We start from the raw sequence: 21,928 nt of genomic DNA on the forward strand, positions 1-21,928 counted from the left end.
ACTCGAATTATGTTTCACACTTGAATGAACGAATTGCGACATAAAAGCAAAGTCATTAAATTTCGCGTGAAGGTATCTTTTTTTGTATGTCTTATTTACAGTTTTCTTTTTTTTTCTTAGAAAGAAGAGCAAGAGAGACATTTTTACGTTGAAACCCCACTTTTTCATATTTTTACATGATGGTTTAATTTTTGAAGGGCATTCTTTAAAAAATAAAATGAATCATATGTCTGTCAGTTAAATTGAAAAAAAAAAATTCGAAATAAATTAAATTACATAAAATTTGAAAAGAAATAAAAAATTTAAATTTAAAAAAAAATTTCAATAATTAAATTTATTTTTTTTTTAATATTAAAAAATAAATATAAATAATTAATTTTAAATTTAAATAAATTTTAAATAAATTATATTTAATAAAAATTAAATTGTTTAAAAATAATAAAAAAAATAATTTAAATTAAAAATAATTTTTTTGAAGGATTTAAATTATTTTAAAAATTAAATTTAAAAAAAATTTTTAGAAATTTTTGAAAAAAATTAATTAAATTTTTAAAAAATAATAAATTTGTGTTAAATAAAACAAATATTTCTTTAATAAAATTAAATATGAGAAAAATTTTAATTTAAAATAAAGTTGTTAAAAAATTAAATTAAAATATTGAAGAATCAAAAATAATTAAATTTTTGCGAAGTAATAAACATTTTTCATTAAATTAAATTAAAAAATTTCATTAAAAAAAATATTTAATTTAAAAAAAATAAATAAAATTGAATACCTTTATATAAAATTAAATTATAAAAAATTATTAAATTGTTTAAAAATAAAAAAAAATATTAAACAATTTAAATTTTAAATAAATAAATTAAAAAAAAAAATAAATTTAAAAAAAAATATTAAAGCTTAAAAAAAATATTTTTAAATTAATTTAGTATGAAAAAAATTAAAATTTATTTTAAATTAAAATAATTAAATTAAATTAAATTAAAAATTAATATTTTTAACTAAATTAATTAAAAACATAAATTAAACTTTTAAAAAATTAGAAAAAAATTAAACCAAAAGTCAAAAATAATTTAAAATAAAAAAATATTTCATCAAAAATGCGCTCAAAATTTTTTCCCTAACAAAATTTTTTTTTTGCGCTGCTTGAATGTCTTTTATTGTCGTTTCTTCAGATCGTTTCATCTTCAAAATTGTTTGTATTTCTTCATATTTTTACACACACACAAACACACATGAAAAATGAAAGATATAATAATTTTGTGTGTGTGTTTGCCCCCTTAAATCAACAAACCAATTTAAAGCGACAGGTAACTTTTTTCCTCATTTTTTTCCTTTTCACACACAGCAATTTTCGCATTTTGTAATATCTGGCTTATCTTCATCCGCTTCCATTCGCATTTATTGTTTTGCAAAAATTATTCAAGTGTTTTCTAAAATTGCTCATCGCAGTAAACGGAGCAAGTAAAGGGAGTGCAAATAAGTCAAAAGTAATGAAAAATTGAAACCCACAGCTTTAAAATTACTCGACTGACAATTCCCGATAAAAACTTGGTCTCTATCAAAATGGAATTTGCTGCCATGATGAGATCGAAAATTCATCAAAGTCAAATCCTGAAGTGATATGAATAATTTTTGTGCAAATATTCCGTCCCTAAAACTGCATCGACAAATATTTACACGAATTTTCTGTGTCTAAACTTTTAATAATTATTTTACGGGCTAAAACAAGGCAATGAACAAAATATTTCCAGTGTTACGGTTTTTGATATGTGAAGCACCAACCGTAAGTTGATGAATTATCTTGATAAGAGCTGCTACTCATCAACTCGGGAAAATGATGATATGCCGTCGCAATTTTATGTTTACCTGGACGAGATTTGAGTTTATTTCAAAGAGTGGAATTTTGAAGTTTACACAAAAGTAGTTTTTCATGCACGAGGAGAACGTGTCGGTGACATATTTGGAAAATATCTTTGGGGACTTGGGCTTTCTATGATTTATATCTTTGTCTTGTTCAAAGCGACGAAGGTGCGAATGTAAAATATTTTTTTTTTGTTTTGAAAAGTGCGTGCGTGCGTGTTTTGTTCACGGAAAATGATGCTGATTGTGAATTTTCAACACATTTCTATAAAACGAAAAATATTTCTTTTGCTGATATCCTTAAAAAGGGTAGATTTCAAGTTTCTTTCCAAAAAAAATTTTTTTTTTATTCAAAGCTTTTTAAATTATAATTTTAAAAAAATAAAAAAAATATTTTCTTAAATTTTTCTTTCAGAAATAATAAGATAAGAAAATTGAATAAAAAAATATTAAATTTACAAATTTTAATTTCTAATAAAAAATTAATAAAATTATTAAAAATAAAAAAATTATCAAAAAATTAATACAAATTTTTTTATTTTTTAAAATAATTTTTTTTTCCTAAAATTTAAAAACTAAAATATTGTTTTTTAATTAGAATAATTTAAAAAAAAAAAAAAAACAAAGTTTAAAATTTAATTTACAAACTTTTCATTTTCTAAAATTTTAAATAATTAAATTTCATTTTATAAAATTTATAAATAAAAAAAATATTTTTTTAAATAAATAAAAATTAACAAATTAAAAAAATTTCAAAGTTTAATTTTTTATTTTAAATAAATTTTATTTCGTAAAATTAATGAATAAAATAATTTAAATAAAATTAATTTTTAGTCATGAATTAATTTTTTAACTAACTTTGACCAAAAAATTAAATTTACTAAAAATAATTAAATAAAATCTAATGTGAAAAACATTTTTTTTAAATAAGTTTTTTAGTTTAAAAAAATAAATTAAAGAAAAAAATTATTTTGTAAACAAAATTCTCAAAAAAAAAAATTCTCTTAGCTTTTATCTCAAATTTTCAAGAAAAAAAAAAATAATTAAATTTCAAATTATTTTTTTTCTTAGATTTATAAAAAAAAACTTTAAAAAACAAATTTGATCAATTTTTCTTACAAATCCAAAGTTTTATTTAAGTTATTGAAATCCATCTTCTATTTCAATCTATTTTTCCCCGAAAATCAAACAAAAAATATATCTGAATGTCTCAGTATGTAATCCCCATGGAGATCTTTAACTGTCTGCCATAAATGCTTTTTTTATGTTTTGTCTCTGAATTTATTGTTTTTAACGACCACACACATAAATTTATGAATATCTCAAGAACTTTTCCTTTTCTTCACAAGAGACACATACTCAAATGGGCCTTTTATTGATCTCAAAACTGCAGACTTTCCCCCCAAACCCAACGATTTATTGCAAAACAAACAAAAATCTCATGAATTCAAATCATCATGTGTTACCTTCTTTTATGAGATTATCCCAATACGTGTCGAGAAAATGTTCTCTGTCTCTTCTTTCTCAAGAAATTTATCATTCGCAACATGAACGACTTCGTCACATGCGATAAAAAAAAGAGTTCTTAACTTGTTCGTTTGATACTTACCGGTATGCGGGAGTAACTTGTCAGCCATACCCATTGATCTCCGCCTGAGAGCATCGCGGCGTGTAATGTGATTAAAATAAATATTTTACATGTATATTAAAATTTTATCGCACAAAGCAACCCCATCTCGTCTCGTTTCATCATCACAGAATTCATGTTGAAATAAAATGTGAGAAAAAAATGAACGAAGGCAATAAAGAAACATTTAATCAAGCTAATTTGTTTCAATATTTTCTTTCATTAGGCAAGAGGTGATATTTATATTATGTTATTAAAACAAACGGGGCCGCGGCGTTGCTTTGAACGACACGATAGAGCAGAAAAATGATAATAAAATTCAGATAAGGCAATTAAATTAATCCCACAAACACAACCTTCGCTTTCGTTTTTCTCTCATCCAACTTACCGGGTGCTGCTCCTTTTAATTTAGTTTTTGCCATTATTTCTGCATCCTTCTTCTCCAGTTCGTGTCTTAATTTCGGATTAAAAAATTCTACCTCGGGATCTGTACATTGATATTTTTTTTAATCACGTTGTTGTGAGCATCATGTAAAAAAAGATGAAATGAGAAAAGTGAGAAATAAATGAGGAAAATATTACCGTCATTATGTTCTTTAAGAGGAGAATTAAATAAAAAATGAATGTACAAAAGGCAAAAAAATGAAGCAAAGAAAAATGAGAAGAGCTATCTATATCAAAGTGAGCAATGGACAATGACATAGCTTGGAAAGGTGATACACAAACAAATAATGGCATAATGTAATAATAAAAAAAGCACAAAACAATGCTAATTATATTATGATGATTATCATTTTCATCTAATTCTGTTCGTTTTCACTTCTCATCATTGCAACGTCAAAATCTTTCTGACACTTCTGAGTTTTTTTTTCTAAATTTTTTTCTTGATGCAAGCCCAAAGAAAAAACTTAATGATGCCTTTTTTAAGAAATTTTTTTCTCAATCAAACAAGCCACATCATCACCTTTCGTTAACAAATTTTTTTCCGTTTTTTTTTTGTTTATTTATTTTTGTGGGTTTTTTTTGTTCAACATAAAAACTAATGTAAGGGTCTTTTTAGACACGAAACAAAAAAAATAACGCGAAAGAAAAGAAAATAAAAGAAATGAAGAAGAAGAAGCTAATCATTATTGAATGAGTTGCTAAATCAGCGAAAATTGTCAAATTGAGGGATAAAGGCGAAAAATTAAATTTAAATTAAGGGATCAAGACAATCATAAATGGTCGATTAGATGATGATGAAACATTTTTTTTCAACGAAAATTGATAAGCAATGGTTGTGAAGTTTGCACTGATTCAACGACATTAGGTATAAAAAGTTATAAAAAATTTTTTCGATAAGAAATATTTTTTTTAAAAAATTCGTATAGCAATATTTTGTTTCCTTAAACTTCGGTTTTAAATCTGAGTTGTAAGTTTTAAGTCATAAAAAAATCTGATGCTAAAATTTCGTTTCTCAGATCGAATCCATACTTTGTCTTGTAAAAAAAATTATATTAAGGTAATGAATAGACTTTATAAAAATTTCAAACCAAAAACTTTAAATAAGAAAAGGAGTTTTTAACTTGACTTCTCAGTACTAAAGCGACAAGGCATCAAATAACTCATTGCACTGTCTTTCAAATGCTTAACCATCACAAGTCGCTCCCTTCGGATACTTAAATAGAGATTCTATGCCGTTTGCCATTGACAATAATCTTTTCGATGTCTCCAAATAACTTCTTTTGTTTATGGGCTCAAATGTTCTGTATCCAAAAATTTTAAGTAGCCTTTATTACAAATGGTTATGATTTTTTGTAGCGAAGGTATTTCTGATAGCCTCATCGTTGACTGTACTTGATAAATTGTTTTCATATGGTTAAACTTGTTTTTGATGCCCATTTATTTTTGGCGTTCAAAATTGTTAATTTTTTAGAACTTATTTTCACATCAAAACAATTTTTCCTAAATATAAGAAAGACTTCCTTGTTTTTTTCTTGAATATATGAAATTTCTTTAATGAAACAACTTTTTCACTCTCTAAAAAATTATAAACTTGTAAATTAATATTTAATTCAAATTTAATAATTTTTATCAAAATTAAATTTAAAATAATATATTTACCGTATTTTATGCTTCATTTTAGATTTTCTTTTAAAAAGTTTAATTTTCAGTAATTAAAGTGCAAACTTCACCCTCACAAGTAATCTTAAATTCCATTTGTATTTAATTCCGAGTTTATGGAAACTTAAGAAAAATGTCCATAGCTTCGTATATACTTCCTTTCTATTTAAAGAAAATCCCAAGAAAACACCAACAAAATTAAACGAAACTTGTAAATTCCAAATGAAACATTTTTCGTGTTTCTCTATTTGTATGTTTGTTTGTCTTCTGCAACAATATTTTTGTCTGTCTCACTTCTGTTTTCATTTATATTATTTTCATTTTGTTTTCTTCCTCATTTTTTCTCTTTTCTTTGTAGAATGTTCTTCTGTGTGTTTATCTGCCTGCCATACTGAAGCACACATAACAAATAATTATAATAAATCATAAGACGACACTTTGTTAATTGAATTTTGAAATTAAAAGGTTATTTCGGCGAAACGAAAAAAAGAGAAGTCTGTTCTTTGTTCTGCGAACTCTAACAAGGTAAATTTTAATGTAATTTGTTCTTCTCAAATTTTCGCGCCTTTCGTTGTGTTTGTAAGCATCATGTAAAGATGTGAAAATTATGCAACACGGAAATGAATTTAAGGAGCTTTTAACGAGGCAAACTTTTTAACAACGTGTGACAATTGATGATAACATTATTATAGTGAGAAGAAAGGAAAAAACAACCGAAACCGTGACGACTTTGGATTTCGTTTCTTTTTTTGAAGGAAACTTAATTAAAGTTTAAATGTCCCTAATTTGGGAAGAATAACAAAGTTTTAAATCAGTTTTGACTGCATCATGATAGCGCTTGGTATAGATAGAGTTGAGTTGCATCACGTTTATTTTCATATTTAATAATCTAGTTTAAAAGTTTGATTTAAATTAATTTTCAGTTAAGTCACGTATTTTTTTCCGTTTTAAAGTTTAAACTTTTTCTTGTTCATTTCTTTAGAGGATCATGGTCCTTTGGGTTTTTGTTTCATAACGAATGTCTTTCATTGAAAATCAGGAGTTCACTTAGATTTTAAAAAAAGTTTTTTCTTAAATTTTCTTTTTAAGAATTAATTATTGTCCAAAATTACTTTTTTTCACTTAAACTTCACTTTTAACAATAAACTTAAAAACTTTTTTCATCTCAAAATCTTTGCTGTATAAATTTATGATTATCATCAAATATTGTTTAAACTCATTGTTCATCCTGTTGATCCTCTTTTCTCTCTCACTTTCAAATTCACTATTCCACAAGTAGGAACTAACTTTCACAATTGATTTTTTTTTTCAACTTTTTCTTATAAAAGAAAATTCGTGCACTTTTTTCGTGTTTGCCATGGTTGGTGAAAGATTTTCAATTGAAAAAATTGTTTAAAAAAACTTTTTCATGCACTTCAATTTATTTATCCGCATTTATGATATTTTTTGTTCCTACATGAATCATCAACTTTTATTATTATGAACAATTTTTGTGGATTTTTATTGGTCTACTGAGGTTGCGATATTTATCGAGTGGTTCAAGTCAAACATTTTTTTTCACATCTCTGTAATTACCCGAATTGAAATCGTGCTGTTGGAATATCAATGAAAACTGCACTAAATTGAAATCCATTCAGAATAAAAAATATTTATTTTTTTTATAAATATGAAAAAAAAAACAAAACAAAAAAGCGATGATATATTTGCATCATTCAAGCAGTTAGCAATTGGGAGTACTTTAATGGTTTTAATGCTGTATTCATAAACAACAACAAAAAACTACAAACAAACAAAAAAATATTGAACATGCATTCCTTGCGTCGTCTGACACGCAATCGGGACATGTGCAGGGGAAAAAGCGATTAATCCCAGCAAAAAGTTGTTGAATGAAAAATCAAACGAACAATTTCGTGCAAGCTCTTCACTCAAAGCAAAATAAACACAAAAACAACAGGTTTAAAAATTTTTTATGAGAAATTTTAGGCAGGCACTAAATCACTCGAAAAGTAGCTGATGTTTCAAATTTGTTTGTGGAATTTGATATTTTTTTGTGAAAAATTAATTTTCTCCATATTTTTACCGCATTTCGGTAAAAAATGCGGTAATTAACTCGACTTGTCTAAAATTTGAAGCGAGGAGTATTAAAATGGGAATTGAGGAGTATAAAAATGTGAATTGAGGAGTATGAAAATTTGACTTCAGAAGAATGAAAATTTGAATTGAGTAGTACGAAAATGTGAATTGAGGAGAATGAAAATGTGAAATTAGGAGTATGAAAATTTGATTTTAGGAGAATGAAAATTTGAATTGAGGAGTACGAAAATGTGAAATGAGGAGTATGAGAAGTGAGGAGTATGAAATTGTAAAGCGAGTAGTACAAAGAAGCATAAAGTTGCGAAATACGTTTTTTCATAATAAAAATGTGGAAAACCAAAATATGACGCCAAAAACTTACCGTCATCCAATGATCTCGATGATGGTCCCAGCAATACGTTGTCGTCGTATAAATTTGCGCTGCTGCTTCGTTTTTGACGAACAAAATTACTTTTTCGCTCATTTTGTACGTGTTGGTCCGCGGCAAAGATGTTGGATCTGAAAAAAGAAGAAAAAAAAATAAATTACAGAAATTTTTATTACGTATGTCAAAAAAGTTACTCTTTGATCTTTATAATGAATATTAACTTGTTAAACATGACTTTAAAGAAAAAAAAACTTTTTTTATTTTAGGAGGAGATGTTTTTCCGCTTTCTTTAGCGAAATTAAGTAAACAACGAGACCAGAGGCGAAAACTTTTCTGGTCATAATCTCATAATTATTATTAAGGGTAAGTAAACTTTTTCTATTTTCATAAGAAAAAAAATTCTGTCCATTAAAATTTGTATGAAAATTTGTTACTTTCTTAAACAAAACAAATTATTATCAATTAAAATTCATGCTTTAATTACTGCTTAATTGAAAGTTGGGTAACTTTAAGTTCAGAAGAAAAACATTTTTTTTCACTGTCGCGACATTTCAGCCGATGGCATGACATGAAAAAAGTCTCAAATAATAACTTTTAACAGCTATTTTAATTGGACAAAGTTTTCGTCGAATAACATTTTCTTTCAATTTTAAATTTAACCGAAGAGGAGTGAATTAAAATTCCTTGTTGTTGTTTCAAATCGACTAAATTCTGAACTTTGCTATATCGCTACAGATGTTAATGGAATTTTATTGATTAAATTAATTTTCATTACACATTATTTTATTTGTTCGCTGCTTTAATAATAATAAAATTAACAATAGCGATAGGTCGACCCCTTCTTAGCTTGTCATTAAAAACATAAAATAAACCAGTCATCTCCATTTATTGTTATTTTTATTAGTTTAATGGAAAGTACAGCTTCTGTGCGATTTATTTAAAAAGTTATCGGGAAACATTCGAAGTCAAGTGTAGCGTAGAAAAAGAGGGTAAATCAGATAATTAATGACTTGATGTCTGGTTTGAATCAATTTTCTATGTTTTACCGTTTTTGCCAGGTCTTTTTCGGTTGATAGAATTTTCGTAGAGAAATCAATTTTTGAACCAAAATTTTTCTTTTTGCTTCGTTTTAGTAGAAGGACATCACACGAGCGGTAAATGTGGTTAGATGAGGAATGCGCAAAAAAACGTAAGCTAATTCATTTGATGTATAAATGTTTTATTACCGGATGGTCCTTTTAACATGACTTCTGGTTCCCTTTTGAAATTTTATAGGTTTTTTTAAATTTTATTTTTTTTTTATTTTAAGGAAATTTTACTTGAGCGTTTTTTAAATTTTAAAAATTCATGGTAAGAAATTTTTTTATTTTTTTTTTTGTAATGTTAACTCCTCAAACCAAAAAAATACTATAAAACTTATTAAGTTAAAATTATGTGACTTAAGACTTAAGCTTACTTGTAAATATTTTGAGTCAACTTAACTTCAACTTAAGTCAAATTATTTTTTGACTTAATTTTAAAATTCAAAAAAAAAATTATAAAATTAAAAAAAAAAATTTTTTGATAAAATAAATTTTTGACTTAAGCTAAAATATACGAAAAAAATTGAATTAAGTCAAAAACATTTTTTTTATTTTTTAACAATTTTTTTTAAAATTATTTTAATTTTTTTTTTTTTTTAAATTTCAAAACGTGAAATTTTGTTCATAGATTTTTGACTTTAGCTTTAAATTTAAGTCAAAAACTTGAATCAAAAAAAAATTTTTTTTTTGAATTTTAACTTAAGCTTTAAGAAACTTAAGTTTATAAGAATATAGTAACTTAAGTCAATTTTTTTTGGATTTCAACCAAATTTAAAGATAAAATATGATTTTTTTTAAATTTGCAAATTAAGTCAAAAAATAATTTGACTTAAGTTAAACTTAAGATTTTTATAAATAAGCTAAAGTCTTAATTCACAAAATTTTGACTTAAATTTTTTATTTTTTTTTAAATTTTAAGTAAAATTTAAGTTATGTTTGTTCAAACTTAAGTCATAAGTGAAAATTTTATTTCAATCTAAATTTAAATCAGACAGACATTAAATATCCTTCAAAAATCATTTTTTTTTAAAGAAAACGTGCAATAAAAAGTAAAACGCAAAATTTTTTCCCTACCAAAAAGGCGAAATATTATTTTTACAACACAAAGTAATACAAAATAAATGTTGTGATGAAAGTCAAAAAGGGAAAATAATTTCACACAAAAAAATCGCTGAGAACGAAAATTTATAACAAAGTAAAAAAAAAAAGTTTTCCTCAATTGTCGCGCGAAAAGTACACATTCATGCAGGAAAAAACTTGCTGCTTATTTTAATCTCCCTTTGAAATTTATATTCGCACTTGCTCTCGATAGCTGGGATGGATGGATGGATGATGGTTGGATGGATGTTGATGATGATGATGATTATAATGAAAGGAAACGGTTCAAAAAAAAGTCTTTACTTTTAATTCTTCGCATTTTTTCTCTCCCTTTGAATGTTATTTCTGCGTCAATTCTTGCGGTTTTTTTCTTCGAACGAAGCAGAAAGAGAAAAAATTTCACAGTAATGACAGGATAATTATTATTGTTGTTAGATTTGGTCGTCGTCGTCGTCGTCGTCTCATTAACCCTCGTTTTGCAAGTTTTTTCTTGCCTCAGAGGCATGATTTGGCAAGACAAGGAATAAGACATAAAAAATTTCTCATCATAAAGTAATAATAACATAACATTCGTCTTTCGCATCAGTTACTTTCCCATGCAACGTCTTACGGAAAATTTTGTGTTGGAATTAATAATATTATTATTATTGAACCAGAATTGATAACGGGCGGAATAAATTTCTCTCTCCGCAAATACGCAGCTAAATTGCATTGTTTTGAATGTGGTTCGAGTATTAAATATTCAAAGTACTTTGCATGGGGAGGAAATGATCTCGAGAGAAACAGTAATTACCGTAATGTAGATAAAGGTAAGAGAGAAAAAAATCGTTGAAATTCAAATGAAACAAAAATAAAAAAAAATAGAGAAGGCTTATTTTGAAGTTAAAATTAAAATTTTTAAATTTTTTGGTGTCTTTTTTTAATAATTTTAAGTTATTTTTAATTTTTAATTAAAAACTACCGTAAAGTTTATAATTCTAAGAGAATACAAAAATTGGTTTTTTTAATGAAAATATAACCTAAAACTGGTTTTCTTAACATTTTTTTGTTTTAAATTCTTATTTTCAAAAGATTTTAAATGAAAATTTTGAAATTGTAAATTATTTAGTAATTTTTTTATATTTTTATTAAAATGAATTGTTTAAAATTTTAAAAATACAATAAAAAAATATTGTTAAAAATTTAATTTTTTACTTCAAAATTAAAAATATTAAAATTCAACTAAAAATTTTAAAAAATTATTAAGAAACTTGTCAATTTTTTTAAAAATTTATTTTTTTTTACTTCAAAATTAAAAATTTGAAAATTTCAAAAAATTATTAAAATATTTTAATATATAAATTTAATTAAAAATTAAAAAAAATATATTAAAACTATGAAAACTTAACTAAAAATTAAAAAAAAATTATTTAAAAATTAAAAATTTTATTTAATAAATATTTTAAAAATATAAAAATTTAAAATAATTATTAAAAAATTTCGAAAATTTAAAAGAAAAAATTTTTAATTAAAAAATTTAAAAAGAATTATAATACTTCAACTAAAAATTTTAAAAATATTATGAAAAAATTTCAAAAATTAAAAAAGTTTTTTAACTAAAAAATACAAAAATTCAACTAAAAATAAAAAAATTTTACAAAAAATTTAATTTTTAACTTAAAAATTATCCTACTCTCAATATATCTAACTTTTTCTATTTATTTGAAATTTAAAATTTTTTTTTCTTTCACCATTATCTACATTACGGTACATTGCAGCGCCCCAAATGTATCGTAAAATCACTGTTTAAATATCAGTAACTCCGACATACTCCTTTAATAGACACATAATGGGTAAGTCTACAAACAAATATTTACTTTTTATCCTCCTTTAGTTGCTACTTAGTCTCTTAGATCTCTTGAACTGAATTGAACTGCCGACTGATTTATAACACATCGTATTGTATTTATTTCAGTCAAGAGTGTTTCTTGCATTTGTTATTTTCAAGTGTAAACATGGGATTTGTCTTTCCCTCTTTTTTTTTCAATTGCGGAAAAAGTGGGCGAAACAAGTGTCTCAAGAGCCATTTAACTCGAGCAAACAAACAAGGAGGAATTATCCAACAAGGAGTTTCTTGTTTCTCCTTCAAGGTTTCTTTTTTGATTAAAAGTTTCCTTAGTTCAACCGGCGGATGAGGTCGAGCAGCAAATTGTTTGTAAAATCAGGAAACCCTATGCTTATAACATAAATTAATTTAAATTTATCGACAGCAATCAAATATCAGAAAACAATTATCAACAACATGCTAACATCATGGGATCAGCAAAGGAAGAAAGGAAGCATGAGTGAACGATTTTAGGGAGGGTCAAGTAAGTACCTATCTTGATTGAATCTAACACATGTCAAAAATTCTTATCTTGTGAAAAGTTTTATCTGATCTAACCCTCTCTATAATTTTCCGGTTTCTTGTAATCTTCTACCTTCTTCGTAACTTATTGTTCTCCGTTCCCATAGACTCGCCATAGAAGGTGTTCCTGTTCCCTTAGAGATAACCATACACTTTTAGTACATTTTATATAAATTAAACAACAATCTTTTCTTCTCTATGGAGAACAAACAAGATTTCGGTCTACATAAGTCTACCGAAAACACATGTCCTCCTTTTGTGCTGAAAGGAGAATTTATTTGTTTAATCTTCAACAATTAATATAAATAATAAAATAATGTTTGGTTTTTGCTGTGGTTTGGGCGACTGACGAAACAAAGAACGATCAGATTCCAATAGTATCAGTGTTATTTGAACTGCTTCATATTAAATTTCGGTGCTTCGTGCAAGGAATGTAATTAAAGCAAATTTTGAACAATTTGTACTTGAATTAAGTCTATGGAAAAGTCGATTAAAATACGAGGAATGGAAATTAAGCCAATCATGGGAATATTAGGTAAGAATTAAATAGTTGTCTTTCAAGATGTCTAAAGGTACATGTGAATCCCATTACTGCCAATCTGACGCGTTAACATTTGTTCAATAATTGCTTTTCAGGTAAGATTTATCTATTTCATTTGATTTTTTTTTATTATGGATTGTCTACAACGGTACATGCAGCGCCCCAAATGTATCGTAAAATCATGAAAATCAGTAACTCCAGCATACTCTTTTAATAGACACATAATGGGTAAGTCTACAAACAAATATTTACTTTTTATCCTCCTTCAGTTGCTACTTAGTCTCTATCTCTTGAACTGAATTGAATGCCGACTGATTTATAACACATCGTATTGTATTTATTTCAGTCAAGAGTGTTTCTTGCATTTGTTATTTTCAAGTGTAAACATGGGATTTGTCTTTCCCTCTTTTTTTTCAATTGCGGAAAAAGTGGGCGAAACAAGTGTCTCAAGAGCCATTTAGAAATCGAGCAAACAAACAAGGAGGAATTATCCAAGTTTCTTGTTTCTCCTTCAAGGTTTCTTTTTTGATTAAAAGTTTCCTTCGTTCAACTGGCGGATGAGGTCGAGCAGCAAATTGTTTGTAAAATCAGGAAACCCTATGCTTATAACATAAATTAATTTTTTATGCAATCAAATATCAGAAAACAATTATCAACAACATGCTAACGTTTTGGGATCAACAAAGGAAGAAAGGAAGCATGAGTGAACGATTTTAGGGAGGGTCAAGTAAGTACCTATCTTGATTGAATCTAACACATGTCAAAAATTCCTATCTCTTGAAAAGTTTATCTGATCTAACCCTCTCTATAATTTTCCGGTTTCTTGTAATCTTCTACCTTCTTCGTAACTTATTGTTCTCCGTTCCCATAGACTTGCCATAGAAGGTGTTCCTGTTCCCTAAGAGATAACCATACACTTTTAGTACATTTTATATAAATTAAACAACAATCTTTTCTTCTCTATGGAGAACAAACAAGATTTCGGTCTACATAAGTCTACCGAAAAAATGTCCTTGCTGAAAGGAGAATTTATTTGTTTAATCTTCAATGCCGACTGACGGAAACAAAGAACGATCAGATTCCAATAGTATCAGTGTTATTTGAACTGCTTCATATTAAATTTCTTCGTGCAAGGAATGTAATTAAAGCAAATTTTGAACAATCCGTACTTGAATTAAGTCTATGGAAAAGTCGATTAAAATACGAGGAATGGAAATTAAGCCAATCATGGGAATATCAGGTAAGAATTAAATAGTTGTCTTTCAAGTTGTCTGAAGGTACATGCAAATCCCATTACTGCCAATCTAACGCGTTAACATTTGTTCAATAATTGCTTTTCAGGTAAGATGAACTATTTCTTAATTTGTTCCTTGAAATTTGATCGATTTATTGAAAGATTAACAAAAGGATTTGAAACCAAGACAACAACGAAGAGCGATGAAAACCTGCTACTCTCCTTTGAACGCAAGATTCTCAGAACAATACTATAAAAGTAATCATAACAAAAAAAATTACGAATTTTCATAATTTTCAACCTTAAGAGCCATCAAAAAGGCATCCGAAAAAAATCCGTGATTTTTGATCAATTTCAAGCTTAAAAATCATCAAATGGGCTTTAAGAAAAAATTACGTATTTTTTTTATATTTAATTTTTAAACTTCTATTCTTAAGCTTGAAAATTGAAAAATAAAAATAACGTAAAAATACGTAATTTTCATTTTGAGAGCCCATTTGATAATTTTTAAGCTTGAAATTGATCAAAAATCATACAAAAGTGCTTTGGATGCCTTTTGGATGGTTCTTAAGCTTGAAAATTCATAAATAAAAATTACGTAAAAAATACGTAAAAATTACGTAAAAATACATAATTTTCATTTTGAGAGCCCATTTGATGGATTCTAAGCTTTGATCAAAAATTACGGATTTTTTTCACTTTTTTTTATAATTTTCTATTTTAAAGCTTCAGATCCATCAAAAAGGCATCCAAAAAATTTTTTCGTAATTTTTAATGAATTTCAGGCTTAAGAATGAACAAATAGAGCAAATTTTTACAAAAAAATTAAAATTTTGTTATTTAAATTTTATTCGAGTAAACATTTCTTTATTTTTCAATCGCATCAATGTAACTTTTTTTTTACAAAAAACAGAATTTAAATCAAAGAATCAACCAAAATTCTAAAACAATAGAATCACAAAGTGTTCCTAATACTCCCCAAATACCCAAAAAAAAAGTATTTGCCTGTAACTACAAGTCATTTACATTAAAGTAACCGCAATACAAAAACATCACTGAGACGTAAAATTAATTTTTAAACACATTAATTTTCACACAACCAAAACCCTAAAATTTTTCGAAGGTAGGCACAAAATTCCCATTTTACATGAACATAAAATTTTAAAAGACTCCAACTTGCAGGGCAACTTTGATATACTTATTATCACTGTCCGTCATGCCATGACAGGTAATCAGATAATAAGAATGTTCCGGCGTTGCACTGAAAAAGGGACAAACGTTTTATTTACTCTTCATTCATGTTCATGCCTTTACTCGAGTACTCAGAAAAGGTATTGTGTACGGTGTGCTCTCCATCAATTATGTCGTCAGTCCCGATAGCGATAAGAATTTATGGATGTCCGTTTATACGGAGTATGGGGACATTTTGAAACGTCCTTAACGAACGTGCTTTTTTATGGTTCTGTGTGTTTTTGATCTAAACCACGAACCAACACAAAGCTAATGACAAGATTAAATTAATGAGTATTTCCTTCGCATCTCGATAGACAGAGGGATTTGGAAATTTTTTAAAATTATTTATTAAAATTTTTTGAAATTCTTATTGAATTTTTTTGAATTCTATTGATTTTTTTTGAGGGTTTTTAAACTTCAAAAAAAATTTTTTAAAATAAATAATTTTTTTAAAATTTTCTAAACTCTTTACCAAAATAATTTTTTTTAAAATATTTTAAATCTTTGGAAATTTTTTTTTATCAAAAGTTCAAAAAATTCGTGATTGAAAATAAAATGAAAAAAAAAATAAATTATTCAAAAAAATCAAATTAAACTAATTATAAAAATTAAAAAATTTTAATAATTTTTTTTACATTTTTGAAACGAATTCGACTTTACTGAACTCTTGAGCAAATCCAAAATTTAAATTTTTAATGTTTTTTGATTTTTTTCTATTTAAGAGTTCAAAGAATTTGAACAGTATTAAATTTTATATTAGCAAAAATAAATAAATTATAAATAAAATTTCAGTAAAATTCAATCTTCTTCTTTGAACTTTCAAATCAATTCAAACAAGAAAATTAACTTTTATTGAAAATTTTTAAAATTTTTTTTATTTTAATTTATTTTTTTATTTTATTCCGAAGAGTCTTCCGTTCGCCTGACGATGAACAAGAGTTCGAAACTAGTCGCGTAATAAAAAATTTTAAAAATAAAAATTTTGTGTTTTTATTTGTTAAAAAAATTTGAGAAATTAAAAAAATAAAGACTCTTTTGTGTAACTTAATATTTTTGAACAAAATTAAATATTATTTGACATATTAAACCCATAATAAATAAATAAAAATTAAATTAATTTAAATTAAAAAAAAAAAAAACAAATTAAATTAATTTAAGTTTTAAAATAAAAATTTAAAAAATTTTATTTTTTTATTTTATTTTATTTAAAAAATTTTTATTTTAAATTTTTAAAATAAAATATTATTTTTTTCTAAAATTTAAAAAAAAATTAAATTAATTTTATTTAATTAATTTCGTAAATAATTAATCTCGTAAATTGTTCAAAAAAAAAATAAATATTTTGATAAAAAAAAATATAAAATTTTTAAAAAATAATTTTTAATTAAAAAAAAAATTAATTTATTTTTAATTAATTTCTTAAATTCTTAAAAAAATAAAATTAAAAAAATCAATGAAATCAATAAAAGTTTAACAAAATGTCAGAACCCTCTGTATTTGGCTTCAGGTGTGAGGACTGATGATGTCGTATGCCAAAATGGACAACAATATGTTTTGCATGTAACAGTAACATAATTATGTCCGAACAAAGTACCTCACAGAGAAAGCATAAAAAAAGGACAGAGAGAAGAGGAGAATTAGAGTGAGTATGATAATGTCAATGACGACTATTATTGAGCAATGACCGTAATAATGTTTATGATGTATGTCGGTAATTTAGTGTTTTGCATGTACAAGTGTTTGGTCATTTCTTATCACACTTGACCATTTAGGCAAAGAGAACAACGTTCGAGAGTGATAAAACAAGCATTTTAATTAATGTTTGCCTCTGTTTGTCTTTTCGACCAAATACGACGAAAATCTTTGAGAGACATGACACGACCAGGCAAAATTATTGGATGATGGATGATGCTAATTTGTGCGATTTGATTGATATATATTAGAAAATGTATGCGGTGACTTACCTCGCAGCGTCATCTTGCGTTGCATATCGCTCCTCAATATACCGCTGAACAATTTCCTCGACTCGCCTTACAAAAACCTTATTTTGCATAAAGGATTGCAGCAATGTTTCTGTCTGTTGCTCCGTTTTAATTAAAGAAAATATCGAGACGCCAGCCAGCAGCAAGACGATTGTTGCAATTGCCATAATTGAAGGCATGGAACTTTTGTCACATTTCCTTTGATTATCTTTTGTTTTGTCAGTGTCATCGGACTTAATTGTTTTCGATGGAGATGCTTTCTTACTCCGTTCAGTGCTGCTGCCCGTAGACGCCTTCGATTGAAATATTAAATTAAGCATTTTCTGTGCGGAGCTCCTTTTTTGTCTTGTTCGAACGATAAGTAATCATTTAATTATGAAATGGATTCAATTATTGCCTTCGTTCGTTATCTTCTTTGTAGACATTTGTAGTCATTCAAGCGCGACGTCGTTTACTTCTCGTCTTGATATCAAAGTCGATTCATAATTAGCTGGAATAATTAATCACAAAATATTAATTACTGCTTTTTATTTTTTTTTTCTTCTTTATTTTTAGATTTGATTTGCGCGTGGATGCCAAGGAGAGTGATTTTAACAAAAATTAAATGAATGAATGAAAGGCATAAAATGATTTAGTGTGATGGTAAGTTAATCGCTTGATCGATATCTCGGAAAATTGTAGCGGAATTTATTCGATTTGACGGTAATTTGTCAAATTTTATTGCAGAAAATGTCAAGGAGAAATTTTTATGGTAAGGTTTTAATATTTTTTTACTTTTAATAAAAGGTCAAGGTTTAAAAAAAAATTTACTAAAATTTAAGATTTTTTTAAAAATTAAAAAAAAAATAAAAATTACCTAATTTAATTAATAATAATTAATTTTTTAAAAATAAGAATTTTAAAATTAAATCAAATTAAATTAAAATTAAGTTAAAAACTAAATTAAATTAAAATTTTGAATTTTTTGTAAAAAATTGAAAAAAAAGGAAATTTTTACTTTAATTTAAATAATTATTTAATGATAATAATTAAATAATTATTATGAAAATTAATTTTAATTTAATTTAATTTTTTAATTAATTTAATTTAATTAATTTTAGTTTGATTAATTTTAAATTTATTTAAAAAAAATTTTTTAGGTATATTAACCTTAATTGAAAATTTTTAAAAGCTAAATTTAATAAAAATTAAATTTTTTTTAGTAAAAGAAAATCGTTAAGATAAAAAAAGATAAAAATGCAATAAAACTTCAAAAAATTAAATTTTGAATAAATTTTTAGTCTTATCGATTAAAGTACTTAAATTTTTTTTTTTTTTTTGAAAACAATCTAGAAATTCTTTAAAAGTTGAAAAAATTTTTATAATGAAATTTTTTATTTTAAAATTTTTTTTTCAATTTTTTGTTTGAAAGTACAATTTAAAAAAACTTTTAACTTTATAATTAATTTTATTTTTTTTTTATTAAAATTTGTGATATTGGAAAATTTCAAAAATTGATCAAAAATGCAACCTGAAGATTTTTAACAATTAAAAATTAACCAAAAAGCGACATTTGAGACACATAATCTTAAAAATGAGAATTTTAAATGTAAAAATTTACCAAAATTTTAAATTATTTTTTTTTAAATTAAAATTAATTTTTTACGAAGTTGAAAAGGTTCGAAAATTAATTTTAAATAAAAATTTAATAAATTTAAAAATTTTTTTGAACCGAATTGAGAACTAAAACTGCATTCAAAAAAAATTTCCGACACAAAAAAAATTTGAATAGATTTAAAAAAAAATGTAATCCCTTGTTGACTGATTCAACAAGCAGAAAACATGCTTTTAACTCCCTTAATAAGCTTACATGAGATTAATTACTTCACATCTCCATAATTTTTATTGAATCACAATATTTTAATCCCTTTGGAAAACACAAAGATCCTCTTTCGCAGCAGCATCGACAACTACAACAATCAAGTCCCAACACACTTCAAACGACACACAAAACTTTACAACATTATGCGGTTTCAGTACAAAATTTTACCGCAAACAGGAGTGTTTTACATTGTTCCATCTCGCGCGCGCCCCGAACACAACTCACACAATCTAATTTAAATCTATTTTATTTAAAAGGTTGGTTAATTTAGAAATGATGTATTGTCCCATCGCCTCGTCGTCGTCATATTTAACGCTCTGTCTCAATTATTATTTATTTAAATGCCAAAATTGAATCAGGAGAGCAGCGAAAATTTTACTCGTGTGCGACAGAAGAAACGCAAATTGTGACAATGTCAACTCAAACGTGCTTCAAAAATGTGGGTGACCCACAAAGAGTAATAAAATTGAAATGATTTCCGCGTTTTTCTCCAAATATGCGGCAGCAACGACAACGCACGTCCCTAAATATAATAATGAACTATAATGAAAATATTGATTTTGTTGCAATTATGGAATTTGAGTTTTGCTTCGAAAATTGGCGACGAGGAGAAAAACTTTTCAAACATTTCGCACCAAATAAAAAAAAACAAAAAAAAATTTTCAGCAGAGAGAAAAAAATGTCCCTGTAAATGTTTTTAACACTCATTTCAATTACTATTATCTTTTATTACACATCTGCCTTGTAGCTTGCCTCGCAAACGACTAACAGTACATTAACTTTCTAATAATGCAATTGTTTTGTTTAACATGAGTGTAACACAAAAAGTTTTTTTTTCATAGCTGAGATGAGATTTCGGAGACGAACGAGAGAACGAGCTGCGTGAGTTTCACAAACAATTGAATCCTAATCGAACGATGGAGAAAAAAGGGATGGAATAATCGAAGAAATCAATTACTTGCTGCGGCGGTTTTGAATGTGAGTGTTGCAGTTTTTATCGATAAAATTTTATTTTATTTTTTTTCAGGGAATTTGATGGAAAAAAAAAGTATTAAATGGAGAAGTCGTTAGAAGCATAAAAAGTTACATTAAAGATTTTTTTTAGAAGGAAGATAAATTTTTTCAAGTTTTAAATTTTTATGTCTTCTGAAAGATTTCTATTTCAAGTAAAAGGTAAAAAATAATTTTTTTTTAAATTTTTTAAATTCTAAAAATTTTTTGAAAATTTCATGTAACCAACAAAAAATCTTACTTTTAATTTTTTTTTAATGTAAAAGGTAAAAAATATTTTTTTTAATTTTATTTTTTTTTAATCTTAAATTTTTTTTTAATTTTAATTTTTTTTAAATTTTTTTTTTAATTTTAATTTTTTTTTTAATTTTAAATTTTTTTAAATTTTCTGGTTAGGTTCCAACAAATCCATCAAAAGGTTAACCAAAATCTAAATTATAAAATATTTTTTCAAAATTTATAATGTATCAGTTCAGAATCCAAATTTCAGAAATTTTTAGATCCTCAGCATTAATTTAAGCCTCCATTGGCTTAATTTTAACATCTGGAAAAATTTCAACTTTAGGGTTAAATTTTGATTTTGCATATGAACGTGACAAATTCAATATCCAAAAAATCTGCAACAGGGCATTGAGAACCATTTTTTTCAGAGACAGATTCATGAATGAGGAGATCATGTTGAATGACACAGACTTACTTGACGTGAAGCAAAGAGTTTATTTTAACGCACTGAAACTTATTTACAAAGCTATTAAGCTACAAAACCCTCCCCAAATTTGCCACCCCCCCCTTTTAGCTCAAAATGTACAAAAAATTACAAAAAAGACCCAAAGAAATTGGGAAAAAAAATTTTAATTGATTTGCCCCCCCCCCCTCTGAGTTCTAAATTTTTTAAAAGTGAAACCTTTTTCTACAAACGTTTTTTAATTTCTGAAGCTTTCGATAGGTTCATCTTTGAAAATGATGTTGACTCATGAAGTATTAGAAAATGTTTCCAAAGCTACGAAGATATAAACCTTTTTCATTCGTAACTTTTAAAACACTTTCTAATATGTACTTGGTTAACATCATCTTCTAATAAAAATGAACCTATCGAAAGAAACGAGAGCACGATTGTAGAAAAAAAGTTTTCATTTTCCACAAATTTTTAATAAACCTCTTGAAAGTTGACACTATTGACCCAAAAAAATTTCAACTTAAAACCAATCATTTAAAGCATCATCTTCTTCAACACATGTCAAGCAACTTAAATCTCTTCCATCTGCCACAAAATGACTTCAAAATACCCACATACTCAACAAAATTCTTACCGTAATTGATTGTCATTTTTTTTTGTGTCTCCGAATAATACTCGGATTACATTTGTTGCACAATCTTGGCCTATAAATGCACTTTTTATTGCTTTACTTTGCCTTTTATTACTCACTGAGCATATTTTGTTGCCT

General features: G+C 25.7%; 1 protein-coding gene across 1 annotated transcript in view; it reads right to left on the reverse strand.

Moving 5' to 3' along the window:
* Nucleotides 1-17,778, reverse strand: part of LOC134829117 (uncharacterized) — a 45,480-nt gene extending 27,702 nt beyond the window's left edge. Inside the window, exons 1-4 of the mRNA XM_063842113.1 lie at nt 17,594-17,778; nt 8,050-8,186; nt 3,880-3,978; nt 3,474-3,517 (exon numbers count right to left, since the gene is read on the reverse strand). Coding sequence (XP_063698183.1) covers nt 3,474-3,517; nt 3,880-3,978; nt 8,050-8,186; nt 17,594-17,778 — 465 coding nt within the window. The remainder of the gene's footprint in view (nt 1-3,473; nt 3,518-3,879; nt 3,979-8,049; nt 8,187-17,593) is intronic.
* Between the last annotated feature and the right edge of the window lie 4,150 nt (nt 17,779-21,928).

Source organism: Culicoides brevitarsis, chromosome 2, assembly GCF_036172545.1.
Source record: "Culicoides brevitarsis isolate CSIRO-B50_1 chromosome 2, AGI_CSIRO_Cbre_v1, whole genome shotgun sequence".
Lineage (NCBI taxonomy): Eukaryota > Metazoa > Arthropoda > Insecta > Diptera > Ceratopogonidae > Culicoides > Culicoides brevitarsis.